Here is a 14638-nt window from a genome sequence, read left to right as displayed (position 1 = left end):
CCATGCCGATTTTTTTATACGGTACATGACCAACCGTATATGTATTGAAATATTTGCCACAACGTTACGTATACTGACTTTATTATACGAACTAATTCGGACTGAAGTTTATTAGAAAATCGCACCTTGAAGGCGATTAGAACAGCACTTGAATTACTGTTGGAATATCGGTATTATTTGTCTACGTATGAAAATTCTGATTTATCTACTGCAGATTTTTCTGAAAAAAAAAAAAAAAAAAATGATTTATCAACTGCTTGATGGACTGGTACACACATCGTATCGTATAACAACGATTGGGAATTAGCTCTGCATGCCATCTGTCAGAAAAATCATCGTTTTTTCACCAACAGCTGTTGGTAATATCGAATACGGTGATCGGTACCAAAACCGGTTGATCGGTTCTCTTTAAGTAAGCACGCGTCGATAAAATAAAACTGTGTAGATGCAACAACAGGAGGTATGAATATCTTTGTATCCTAGTTCAGGTGGCGATTGGTAATGAAATGATATTTCTATCCTACGAAGTGGTTGCCGAAAAAAAGTTAGAAAATATTCCTAACGGCGACTGTCTTTTACAAGATATTTAAATAGAGTAAATAAATATTTGGTCTTGTGGAAGGTCAAATGCGTTAATTTGCCCTTTTCGCTTTCGCTCAGGGTTTAATTTAAATGCATACCTAATCTTATTCAGAAGTTCTATGTATGATGCGAAGTTGCAGTTTACAAGATTTTCTTCTAAGGGTTTATCTTATACAAAAATAAGTAGACTGTAGACAATTTTCATTGGATAAATTCTTTTATTGGTTCATTTATTTTACAAAATTTTATAATTTGATCGATAAATCAATATCGGTATGCAATAAACCACAAACGTATGCAACTTATAACTAAAACGATATCCTTAAACATTAAATTATATCACGTAAAGCTGTAGAATAAAACGGGGTTTGGAAACTGGCAAAAAGTGTCTTTCTTTCGTTGTCGTACTAAAATCCTTCCGTTTATAAAAATAAAATAAAACGTATGATAATATGCTACTGTACAAATTATTCGATTACCGATACGTGGATGGAGTAAATATGTTGAGTTAATAAATAGGATAGCTCAGTCGGTTTTCAGATCTTCTTTATAATCTCGTACACCATTTATCGGCGCTACTAGACTTTTCCTGAATCTCAACTATATTTCGTATACAGTAAAGCTTCAAGTTGCCCTGGTAAAATTTGAGAGCAAGGGATGTTTTACCGAAGCAAAAATTGCCACTATTATAGAATGATTACGAGAGTTTACTTGACAATTAAGCTTTACTTTAATTACGTAATTTCTTATGATTTCTCAAGATTATAAAGAAATTCCTGTAATCGTAGATGATTGCTCATGACTACCAATGATTCCCTTGATGATTACTGATACAGAATTTCGTTTCAATGTTACTGATTTCAGTGGCATTTCGGAGATTAAAAAGTGATTTCCAATGATGTCGACGCCTCAACCGCTTCGTTGAAACAGCCCTTGTATGGAAGGAATGCAAAAGATAACGAAAGTCAGATCTACACGTTGGTATGTCATAATCAAACCGTCAAATATTTTTAATAATTATCGGTCTCCGTGAAATCATTAAGGTTACCCGCACTAACGGTAGGTAATGGATACGATGAATGGTGATTAATTTATACTTATTGAAAAGTTCGAAGTGCATCTAAATTCTTTCCACGTAGCACGTTTTTATACTCAAAAATCCTCTCACGATCCTTGACTGGTGCATATTGGTTCTTATCCGATAGATACTTCACGCACTATCGCTGTATACTATATTATTCTAAAAGTATTTTTACACGTCACAGATATGTGAGGGACTTCTTAAAACTGTTCAAACTACCATCACCTTAAGAGAGTGAATTATTCTCATTGCCATCTTGTGACCTGTACCTATACATTGATACCTGAACTTATGAAAAGATAGACCATAGTTCGGTTTTCTTCTCCCACTGCAGAGAAATTTGACTAAAAATAATTCACCAAGCCAGTTGGCAAATCAGAGGAAAAAGGCGACCAATTCAGTGTTTAGAAACTGCGGACAAAAAATTTGTGTACGCGGTTTAAAATTGGTGTTGAACTTTGAAATTTGAAAGTTGGACTCGGGAGTGTCTAAATTACTATTCGAGTTCATTTTATCTAATTATCATGCAACCGCCGGCAATATTGCGAACTGTTACACGTGAGCTTATAAATCCAGATATCTCGAAACTGTCTGTCTTGGGAAAGAAATAAAAAAGACAGAATGAAGAAATTCTCTGAAACGACGGTTGTCCGAAATATTATTCTAGGTCTTACTGTACTTTCAATCTTGAATCAAGATGCGGGACTCACTTTCTAATCTTGAAATTATGTACTGCAAATCGAAATATTCACGTCTTGCTTCTTTGTACAAAAACGATACAACACCATGTTCATTCGTCGTATTTCACGTATACGTAAGTTCCATGGAACTGTGTTATAGTTCTCTCGCGGCTTGAGCAAGCATCTCCATATTTTGTTTCGAGCTATCAATATCCTTCGATTTACCGAAAGGCTGCGATGTTCTCATTGACGTAAGTTGTTCCTGCTGTATGGCCTAAGGACAGACCGAGCCACACTAATTTATAGCAGATCCAGATCACGAACGCCAGGAACGAATATACGATAATATTGTGGAACACCTTCATCCTGTAAATATCGACAATGTTCATGTAGTGAAAACGGCTGACAAAAAAGATGAGGGCAAAGATATAAACTTGCGGTGTTTCCTTGACTCTAAAAGAGAAGATGGTTTTCTTACACGGCCATCCGCTTTCGTGCAGCAGGAATCGAGCTCGGATCATCCTTGAAAATATATATTCTTAGTCCGGTGATATACTTGTTCATATAGCTGTCCCAGTCGAAATCTTCCATGGAAAAGAAAAAGTTGTTCTTGTCTTCGGTAGCCAATTTGTCCCAAAGTGCTTGTGTATTATCGGTTTGGAACTTCCATGATCTTCGCGCAAAGTACGAGGTGCACGATGCGAATTTGTGGATCTTTTTGTATATCTTGAGCATCCTAGATACAAAAATTTTATTTAGTCAATGACGACAAACAAACTCGACGTACCGCGGCGTATCGTTATCTTCATTCCATACTCACTTTGGACTTTGTCCTGTAAGAACCAGACCCGTGTCGAGAAGCAGCGCAGGTAGGAGGTGCAGGAGTACCGTCAGTACATTGTAAAGCATGACGTACTTGGTTGAGTAGTTAACGTAACACCATATACTGCGGGTGCTTGGTCTCAGTATTCCATACTTGAGGGCGAAATTGTTGTACTCGCCCCATGTGATGTTCTTCTTTTTCGTCGTCGCTACGTAGTTGTAAGTTGGCGGTTCGGTCGTTATGTTTCTGGAATAATTTTACGCTGTGAGATATTTTTTACATCATATCTGTGAGCGAATATTTATCACGCCGTGTGTATTTTTGCACATTCCGACTCTCGTCATACGCTCTTTTTTTCTCTATTCAATGTCTAATCGAAAAGTGAAAAGTGAAGAAAACGGGGTTCGTTGCGAGAGGTATAGATTCACCACTCACTTGTTCATTGCAATGTCCCAAGCTGTGGCAACAAGCGCATTTACGGTCATGTCGACGGGCACCAGTTCTGCGGTGCATTCACTGTCCACGTTGAATGTTCTGATAAGGCCAGCACCGGCCCCGACGATTCCACCTGTTGGCCCGAAGACGTTGTCGATCCAACCTTCGATCGGCTCGTGGGCAGTCGAGATAACTTTGGACAGTAGTAATCTAGTGTTATGCTGGTTCGAGAAAACCTTACAGAAATTATAGGTGAAATTGCATGGTCGCGAAAAAACGTTGAGCAGAACGGTTTGGATATTGGTGCAGTGTAAATTCAATAAGGTTTCATTTGATAAAATGAGCACAATGATTATCAGTTCTTCATTTAGTCACGAAAACACGAACGAATGGTTTCGGAAAACGGTGGATTCGTGGAACGATGACAAATCTCCGTTCCGCTTACCCATTGCTGGTCTGAATATACCCAAGGGTAGATCCTTGCCGTATTCCTTAGCTGTCGACTCTGCGATCGCCTTAGTGAACACATAGGTGTTGGGATAATCTCCTAAAAGGGTGGGTGTAATTTTGTTCAGCTTCGCTTCGTCCATACCTTCCGTCAGCTTTCCCAGGGTGTCACCTGAAGTACAGATTTGCGGTTAAACCGAGTTTGCGCCAAAGGCAAGTGCTAGCTACCCGTAAAAAGTGTCATTGAATGTTAAAAGAAAACTAGAAAGACATTTGTTTTCACGATAGTATCGTGTGAGTAATTTCCAGAAATAGGAGATAATGGTATTATTTTACGTGAATATGCTGTTGGACGCTATCGCCTGATCAATCTGTTGTCTTATTCACGCTCGAATTTATATCACACTTGTTTACTGTTTATCGATGCATCGCAACTATTGTGCAAACACGTGTATATATTTGCAACCATGTTGTATATATACATATACATATATGTTATTGTAAACAAATAACGTGATTAATATTACCTGAAATGGGCGGTGAGTAAATTTTTTCTTCGATAATCGAACGGTTGCAGTTGCTGTACGCCGTGGATACGTAGACAACGGACTGGAAAAACAACTTGCGATTATACACGTGTGTAAAATGGACAGAGTCGGAGATCTCAGACTACAGTGTCGCGTTAATTGGTAGAGGAAACGAAGCCGTGGAGAATGGATCGATGCTCATGAACGCCGATCATACTCACTTTTAAATTGTACATGGATCGACACATGTCGAGCACCTCCTTCGTGCCGTTGACGTTAATCGCAACGGCATACTTGAGTTGTTCATCGAAACGCACCGTCGCGGCAACGTGAAAAACGATGGATGCTTCACGAATCAAAAGATCCCTGTCGTCGTTGTACAAACCCAAGTTGGGGAGGCTGCAGTCGCCCGAAACTACGACTATCTTGTGCCGGTATTTGGGCTGTTCTGACTTCAGACGATCGAAGATCTGTTAGAAAAGCATCGCCATTGAATTAAAATTTTGAAAATGGGGAGATACTCGCCGGTTAGAAGGGCTTCGATTTACAAATTTTGTACGTTTGCTGAACATAGGTTGGCCAGCTTGACTGTTTGACCGTGTGGTCACCGATCTCGCGTAATAGAAAGTTTTGCTTTGGCACGTTCGGTAACATATATGCAGGAATCTGGAGTCTGATTACTTAGAAATTGTCAACAGACGCTTTGGTGCTTCGTGTATCCGTCACGTAAAAAATAGAGTGTTTAATCTGTTCATTGATTTCGGAGCAGTAATTAATATTGACGCATGGGTCACTGCAGTATATTTTATTAAGATCTGTATTAACCGATTTATCTCGAGCCAGTCTCGAGGTTTTATGTATTGTTTATAGCGAAAATACAAAGACACGAATGCTTGGGTATGTTAATACGAAAAAAATTTATTTAACCGACCGGCGTCTCAGCTAAAAGTCTGAATTAATTTACAATTTCTTCTGTAGCTTATTCAGTGTCGAATTATATTCTAAAATTGATGGTCTTATGCTATGGATTTGTTAACGACAGTAAATTTTATAGTTGTCTGCATCCAATAAAAAACCGCAGCGGTAGACTGGCAATGTGAAACACAAAATATCGTCTGTCTCTTGAATTATTTCATACTTGTCCTACCAGTCTCCGAAAAAGTGCAAGGTTCACGTTCAACAATTGAAGCTGCATATATACACGCATTTCTTTTGTCATGTATACATCAAGTTCTGATCAATGCTTCGAATCGTTTCTTTTTCAAAACCTCGACTTGTCTCGTTGAAGAGTAGAAATGAATCTCACAACTCGGGTTGGTTTATTTTCAGTATATAGATTGATCACCGGTTATCGGAAAGACTAGCCGACAAAGATGGTCCACCTGATATTTAGATCCTTCATTCTGTGTAGCCATATATAATGACATTTAATGTTTATCGTAATATACAGTCATATTCCTGATGATGACGTTTTTAATGTATTTCGGTTAACGGATAGGTTAATGGATGTTCATTGTGAGATCCGCTTCGTCATCTGACTCGTTAAGATGCTTGAAACAAGTTTCGGTATTTCATGTTTTTAGATATTTCATACTTGATGTTTATTTCCAAAAAAAACGCATTCAATATTTGCTCATATTCCTTTTACAAACGAAGATTACGCAAAGAATACTTCGACTTTGCAATTAACAGACAACTTATTGTGTGCGTGAATTTATTATGTATATAATATTATACAGAAATACTGACGTACGCTGCACCTTTTTGTATTGGATATTTCGTGTACACTCATGAATTATACAATAATTTCAGCCTCAAGGCGTACCTATATAAAAGAATTCCAAATATTGTCGTTACACATGTCTAGACAAATTTCAAATCGTCCGAGTGTCGTAAACTGTCGATTCATTCGCAGATTAAGATACACGGGAAGTTTCTTTTTCTTTCTCTTAGAATACTCGCGCGATAATAAATTAGAATAATTTTACGCAACTACAAATTAAGTATTGAGTTAGAAGTGGGCCAATGGTTGTGCTCAATATTGCAATGGGTTACGAGTTGTATTCGAGACGATTGCAGCATTCAGGCGGTAAAAAGTATCGGAATTTTGGTACATGATAAAGTATCGTTGCGACAATATGTCAATGATTTAATTCGCTTACGGGATCGTTGAAGATATCGTCTAGTCGATTATGAACGTCCTTGCCCTTCTTTGTTCGAATTAGAAGGTAAATTGTTGACAGCTCTGGACAGCTTCGCAATAATTTCTCGATGAGAATTTTACCCAAAAATCCAGTACCACCTGGAAAGGGAAATGGAAGAAAGAGATATGAAATTGTGTCGTGTTCATGAAACTTACAGATTAGGAATTGTGCGTACGCGAGTTCAGATTAGTTAGTAATTGATGCCGCTATATTGGACTATAAAATAATGAGTAGCTCAGCGAGCAGCATCGTATGTCACATAACCAAAACTCTCCAACGTTTTTTACATATTGTTGAAATTAGTAACCGTCGCGAATAGACTTTGAATACAATGCCCATCTATAAAATTTTTTACGTTAAAACAAAATACTTGAAAACATTTTTTTTTTTTTACTCACCTGTGATAAATACCTTCTGGTCAGCGTAGAATTCCTGAATCGGGGTTTTTTGCACACTCGTTATATCATCCGCAATGATCGTCATTTCTGGGAAATAGAGTAATAAATTTAAGGAAAACAAAAAAAAAAAAAACAGCGAAGAACGATAACTCGCCTATGGTCATAAAAATGGAATATGTTTAGATAGTCGAGACTTTTATTTCTTCATTTTTGATACCATTAATTATACGTTATTATTCCTTTGCTATTGGTCGTTAATTTTCACTACGTGTATATCCTTACGTGATGTGTATGAAACATACAGTAAGTGATAAAACTTGGAAGATTACATGGAAAGGAAATACTCTCATTACCCATATTAGATTTCAACCTGAATCATCTTGCGGCCTGCACGAATGACTTTACCCGGTTAACGGTACATGTGTGCTTGGTATGTCTAAAAGTGTGTCTAAATGTACACGGATATTGTGGTTACATTTGCGCGCAGTTGTAAAACGACTTTCCCCGGCGTAGTTCGCAATCTGTCAGTGGTTATAATGAATTTTCGTTACGCAGCCAGGCCCGATTTAATATTTGTTAGCCGTTTGCGAGATTTGGATTTAACGTTCCTAGCATGTAATTAAGCTTGTGATCCAGTTATGCGAAGGTTGGTTTATACCCGATACAAGATAATCTCGTAGATATGTTTATACGATTTACGCTGAAAATAATGCAATTGCAAAAATTCGATACCGGATATTCACAGGACTCGCAAGCTGGTGTTTGTTTCAGGTGGAGGCCGGTGCAACGGAAAACAAACGATATATGATCCAGCCGTGAAACATTGAGAAATAATGATCAAATTCATAACAATAATCTGTACTGCGTATGTACGAGCATCGGAACGAATTCTTATTTATGTAACATACTTGTGAAATATTTTGAAACAACGATTTCGCAATAAGTTTGCAATGTCAGGCGAGATTGTTGTCGTTCTTTTTCGAAGTGTCAAAAATGCGGTGAGAATGCTTCCTATTCGATCAGTTCGGTTCCTGAAATTTATTTAAAGCCTGATTTGCCTTTACTAATTTTGTTCTTTTTTTTTTTATAATAAATACATATTCATCGAGTCCAACTTTCGCCTGAGTATGTTCTACGACAAGTTCTACGAGTATGTTCTACTTTGAAGAGAATTTTAACGGTTGGAGCGTGTCGAAAGTCGTCGTTGAGGATTTTGAAAATATAAGAAACTAAACAAAAATCTCAAGTTGTACTTATGTTAGGATACGGAGTAATTGTGGAACTGTTGTTGCACATGGAGCGTCTACTCTCAACTGGTCAGTCCAGTCAGACGGTGCTTGTGTAGTTGCAATAGTAGTAGCAGTTGAGCATCAAGGTGATCCACCGGTATAAAATAAGAGGCATTTTGCTTGCTTGCAAGAATTATAATTATCCCAACAAAATCAATGGCCTTATGTAAATTGACGAAACGAATTTTAGTCGAAGCTGAATTATGAATATGTGACATTTAATGGATAAAGGTGGTTTAATGTTGATTGTACAGTGGTATTGAGCATGTACAGGTATCTGCAAATTTCAGAATGTGAGTTGGCACGATGGGATTTATTAAAAATATTTATGAAATTAGGGTATTTCGCCCAGTCTTAAGACTTCGTTAAACCCAACAATACTTGTCAAAAGTTTAATGCCGGTATCATGTATAGAACTGCGAGAATTATGTTAGGCGAGTTGGCGCAATAATAACGTGTACGTATGCGTGCGTAAAGTTAACACCGCTCTTTACCGTAGGACTTGAAGATCTTTCAAGATCTTCGAAACCGATACGATGCCGTTTTCTGTGTTGCAAATAATTTTCTTCGCATTTCTGCTCAAATAAAGAGCTTCCTCCTCGTCATTGCTTTCGAGTCACAATTTTGCCCTTTCCATAATCGTATGGTGGCCGCAGCCGGAGGCCGTTAAAATGTTAATACTGACTTTGCCGATCTTGGAACTGTATTTTTTTTTTTTTTTGTTGATTCAGTAGAGTTCAGATATCAGAGGTTGGTTTATTCGCAAATGGAATCATTCTTCCGGGACGAAACGAAGAACGATTTTGACCCATCTTTTGAAATGCGACATCGCCACTTTACCAAATCTCTGTTAATAATAATCTTTATTATTATTGTTATTAACTCGTGATTAAATGAACACATAAGACGTCTCTATCGAAGACTTTGTAATTACCAGAGTGACGTTTATATTCTGAAAATTGGACGCGCGTATCTTTTCATAATATGGAGACCATTACACGGTTATGACCGTCGTGTATTGCACTTGAAATAATTCATTGACCGGTCAAAAACTGTTCACACTGTTTCATTATCAAATATTTACATCTTTGTTCGTGGGCTTTTCATTGGGCTTTAATGTGAATTCCTGCGATCATTGACATTCTAAATACTCAAGAACGCGACGATCCCATTTGGCCATAGCTTATAAATAAAGATGCGAAGGGAAAAAAATGTATTTTTCAATTTAAGACGTCCCATGTAGCGAATTATTTCGCAGTCGTTAAATAATTTAATTAAACCTGTTCAACTTACTTACTAATTTAGGCGACTGTGTAAAGTGCGTACCTACAGAACTGGTGTATATGAACATGATCTACAATTCGCCCGTCCAATTTTAGGAATCTATTGACCGTTACAATTTCGGGTAATTATCCATGGTTTGAAATGCTATGTATGTTGGATATTATTAGCTAGTGCCGACTTTCGTTTCACGCTATTACTTTGAAGTATTTCTACTCCCTTGGAGTGTCAAAGATAACTCAATAATCTACCGTCTCATGAAAAAATCCGTAAATGATCATACCCAGGAATAATTATAACATCGATGCTCTGCTTGACCCTGCAATCGTGAGTGGAATAACGATTTCAAAGACTACAATAAAGTGTCAACGTCGCAATAACATGTATCTCCGGAGTCGCGGTTTATCAGATACTCAGTATTTTTTCGACAATGTTAAAATCGGGATTATACGCCTAATTGAATTTTGCGGTAGTCATCTTCATTTCATCTATCGGACTGGATTACATCAATATAATGCAACGATTACAGTGACAGTAGTTTCAGTCATAGATTCTATAATGTTTCGTACCATTGACACATGGGCTTGCGATACCGTCTGTGTGAAAATTGACTTTACTCACTGGAAGCTGTTATCCAATAATACCAGTCCTATGTAAAATGTCGTCACCGTAAAATGAAACACTTTTACAACTATCGTTACGTTCACTGGAAATTTTCTTTCTGAGAATCCTGTTCTCCAAGCAAATACTTTGAGTAATACGAACTTTCTCAATATGAAAAACTGCTACGATTCCGATGTGTTCTCTTCGACAGTTTGGTTGTACGGTAGCCAGCTGCCTCAGTCATCACCTCACTCTTATACAGCGATGAATGAGTTCCCCTCCCTGTTGAAAGTTCCCGCCCACACAGGGAGAACGCTGTCCTCCTACCACCTGTAAATACGATCAGTCCAAGAAATCGCCAAGTTCATCGATGAGGATTTCGCGGTAACGATAATCCAGATGGGAATTTTCCTTCCATATTTCTCCGCGACATCGAACCGAAGTTTTATCATGTCTACACTGACATTCGATCGTCACCTGCGACAAGTAATATCACAAGTTAAAACAAACCATTATACGGGGTAAAACGAAACATAAGGTGAGGAAATCATAGCACGAGTAATTGCGATGCTGGTGAAGCTTCGAACGCAATAAACAAAATCTCTTTCACCTTCGCTGCAAATTAGGGTGTATGTATGCTGAACTGGTTCACTTTCCATTTTCCGAACGGGTCTTTCATCCTGCGGTCTTACCGCATACTCGATGCACAACTCGTTGGGTCATTGAGCAACGTATGAATTACCTGCAGGATAATAACACGGCTCAGCAAAAAAAAAATTCTTTCTTTTTGTTGCCCTGATTTTTTTTCATGAATTTCGGTGTTCGAGAACGTAGTATTTACGAATAAAGTCATGGTTATGTTAGATTGGCTCTAGTTTCTACGTCAGCGTAATATTGTGGGGGGGGGGGGGGGTTCTAATGCAATCATGATTTTGTTCGTAAATTCTACGTTCTCAAACACAAAAATTCACGCGCATGAAAAAAAAATTATTTTGTTGAGCTGTGTGGTATTTCTTTAATAAAATAAGTAACTAGAGGTAATATCGAAAGACTACGCTCACTCCTAGGATCGTTGACACCAAATTATACCAAGGGCATTCAAGTATCAAGGGCAACAAAACTACTGTTGACCAGTGGAATAAATAGAAAACAGAGTGGCCCCGGGTTTTAGGAGTTTTTAGTATTACAGTACCGCCTCAGTGAGAGGAACGCAAAACAAGAAATATAATAACCGCCTCATCATTTCGAAAAAATGGGTACGACGTCGGCTGTAGCTTGTTATTGCAGTCAGCTACTGTTTTTGTTTGGTCGGAAATTACGTAAACCACGTATAAAAAAGAAATCGTTTGGAGGAAATTATTGTTGAAAAATTCTCAATCAACCTATGAGTTCGGTCGAAGGTCTTGAAACTGGATTTACGTATCTACGTATTGTAAACGATAATATTATTGATCTGATGTAAAGGCTTTACGTAAATGTATAAAAAGGTACTTAAAACTTATATGTCTAACTTAAACTCGTCATGCAATCGCCATTTCAAATACAAATTATAGCTACGTTTCGTATGATTCATAATTAATTATTTGCCGATACGAATCGTGATAATACTGTCTTTGCATGATGCAATTAGGTATATTCATTGACATCTGCAATTCTTTTATTGTGGTATTATTATCCTCTTCTCAAAGAAACGATTATCATTCGCGTATTTTACGCAGAGGTGAGGGTGAGAGAGTTTGTACCTTCTAACCAGTCTCCACGTTCACCCAGTGAACGTGTCTGTCTTCTTCTTCCGCATTCATCTGCAGGCACTGCCATCACCTTCCGTAAGGAAGATATTATATCTAACGATAAGCGTAAAGACCTTCGATTATGGGCAAAACTGCATGTCCGACAAAGTTTGTCGGTGGGGGAATAATTTCAGTCTACTACTCTCGCAGATTGCTCGTTCGATGGTAGCTTATTCTACTGATAGGTGTAGTAATTCAGTGCAACTAATCATGCGACGGTGAAGAACAATTATAGCAAGTTCGCAACCAACTGTCGATTTAATGAGGAAAATTCGTTGACAAGCTGCGCATTGATGATGCAAAGTATATGCTAGATTTTTGGCGATTATTACAAAATCTAAGTTTAAAAACACCCAGGCCCTGATTCGCTTCAAACGAAATATCACATGTATCCGATACACATGGTTTTGTGATGTATGCCATGTTGTCATTAACGGAATTACTGTATTCCTCGCAACAAAATTTTTTTGATCATGGGTAGTAGATGGATTTTTTATAGTTGTTTAATTTGTGGTATATCAGCAAAGTCTGCAGAGTATCCTTTTCCGCTTTTAACATATCGAGACTATCAATTAACGTGAATAAAATAACCACTTTTGAAGATCAATATATTTAGATTCTTGAGAAGACAGAAAATGATTTTTAAATAAGTTTAATATTTGCTGGCTAATTACATAACTGCTAATGATAATTTTGACCTTTATATGAAAAAGTATTTTGTTCGACAGTACGTTGCTCAGTTTACACGGAAGAACAAACTTAAAAAAACACACACGTTTAAACTGTCTTGGCAGAATTCAGTTTGTAGAGTTGAATTATGGAATTTCAAACACTTGACGTTATAATAATCGTCATGAGTCGTAGATGAATCGTTTAAAGAGATATTGAATTCTACTATAAAAAAAGCCGAACAAATAGTAGGATCATCATTGGCACTAATGTGAATCTAGCCGATCATGTGTTTTGGGAATGACGGAGCGAATGAAGTGCTGTCAAATATACTTCGGCGGTCGCGTCTAAAATGACGCACGCACGGTAAAGTGATGTGCGTAGTTGTTTAGAGAGATTCATGATGATAATGGATTGACTCGAGACTCACGAATCAGCGGTTGAATGGCTGAAAGGAGTGAAATGGGACAAGGTATTTCATAAACTGACGAGAATTTATTGAAACGATACACTTTATTTTGAGAGAGATACTTGTTTGAGACTGAGAGTTTACAAAATCGAGGACATACGTGCCATGGATGACGAACATAGATGATTTTCAGAAGGTATACGATGCACTACATGTGATCAGCTGATCGGTTTCGTGGCGCGACACGGACAAGCGGCTAGATCTGCGACGAAGAACAGCGGACAAACTTAATACATGAGGACGTTTTAGACTAGAAAGTGAAGTGAGGACGGAATAGTTACAAATCAACACTTCTTACTTGAACTGCCGCGACTTTATTAATTGGCCGAAATAGCAGGACACTTATGAGACATGGCATAAAAAAGTTTGAACCTACTGAAGGTGTTGATATAAAGTGTATTCAGGTTCTAAAATTTTGATAAATCCGGTCATAGTAATGTGGTTGCGAAAATATGCAGTCATGAATAATGCTACTTGAATGACCATTCAATGTAATGTCTGACGCGGTGAATATGATGTTGTTACGATGTGTAAAAAATGATTCATGAATTTATGTACCATTATGAATTATACGTTTTTGCCAGTTCACGGTAGTTCAAAGACCAACGGCTATTATCACCTGTCACTTTGTGCAAATTCATCGCTGAGCAGAACGGGGCATTCACCTGTTCTCAATCAGTGCATTATGCGAGTGATATTGGTTTCACAATTGCTTTAGCACGATGGTGACGACCAAATCTTTAAACGTTGCTTTGATAATCAGGGCTGCGGAATTGGAGCACTGTTCAGAACATCGACTAGCAAACACGCGCTTCGATCTTTCCGCATGTCACGTGATCGAGCATAAGGATAAGAAATTAGTGATTCTGTTCTAAATCTGATTATATTGAACATGATTCCATTAGATATCAGAGGATATGAGTTCCAGTCAATAAACATTTCATTGTAACGGCCAAATTATTGTTTGAGCCCGTGAAATTCATGACGTGTTTGAAATCGTGGCTGGTCTTTAACCCAACGCATATCTAGCGTAAAATCAATCTTTCCGAAATTCTTCTTAATTACATATCTAGGTTTCGTGACGTCAAAGAAAGATCTAAGTCATTCAATTTACTGCGAAATCATTTGATACGTATTTAAATTCATTGGAAAATTTTTGAACCTTTGTTAACTGATTGTTGAATAACCAGCATCGTCATCGTTGATCATTAATAAGCTAAAACTAACAGGTCAGGTCTACATTCTTCGGCCACCAGATTCGAGAGGTTTTCTTTCCGGTGTAAGTAAAATCTCTTTAACTTGTTTCAATCGGGTTATTAAAAATCTATAACGATGGCAAATCTTCGCAGTTTAATTACTA

General features: G+C 37.6%; 1 protein-coding gene across 6 annotated transcripts; it reads right to left on the bottom strand.

Annotated features, from left to right (window-relative positions):
- Positions 1 to 780: 780 nt before the first annotated feature.
- LOC124218075 (fatty acyl-CoA reductase wat-like) lies at positions 781 to 10664 on the bottom strand. Of its 6 annotated transcripts, none has more exons than XM_046624471.1 (10): positions 10513 to 10664; positions 7178 to 7264; positions 6738 to 6877; positions 4797 to 5045; positions 4576 to 4657; positions 4047 to 4220; positions 3602 to 3794; positions 3164 to 3412; positions 2822 to 3079; positions 781 to 2709 (listed from the first exon to the last, which is right to left on the bottom strand). In XM_046624471.1, exons 2-10 carry the CDS (start codon positions 7260 to 7262, stop codon positions 2565 to 2567), a joined length of 1575 nt encoding a protein of 524 aa, XP_046480427.1. In that variant the 5' UTR covers positions 7263 to 7264; positions 10513 to 10664; the 3' UTR covers positions 781 to 2564. The 6 variants fall into 6 exon arrangements, with proteins under 6 accessions (XP_046480427.1, XP_046480426.1, XP_046480429.1 ...); XM_046624470.2 differs by having other exon boundaries at positions 10369 to 10588; XM_046624473.2 differs by lacking the exon at positions 10513 to 10664 and adding an exon at positions 10317 to 10335.
- Between the last annotated feature and the right edge of the window lie 3974 nt (positions 10665 to 14638).

The sequence above is a fragment of the Neodiprion pinetum genome, chromosome 4 (assembly GCF_021155775.2).
Source record: "Neodiprion pinetum isolate iyNeoPine1 chromosome 4, iyNeoPine1.2, whole genome shotgun sequence".
Taxonomy (NCBI): Eukaryota; Metazoa; Arthropoda; class Insecta; order Hymenoptera; family Diprionidae; genus Neodiprion; species Neodiprion pinetum.
The sequence above is the reverse complement of the archived record's forward strand: the minus strand, read 5'-3'. Positions and strand labels throughout refer to the sequence as shown.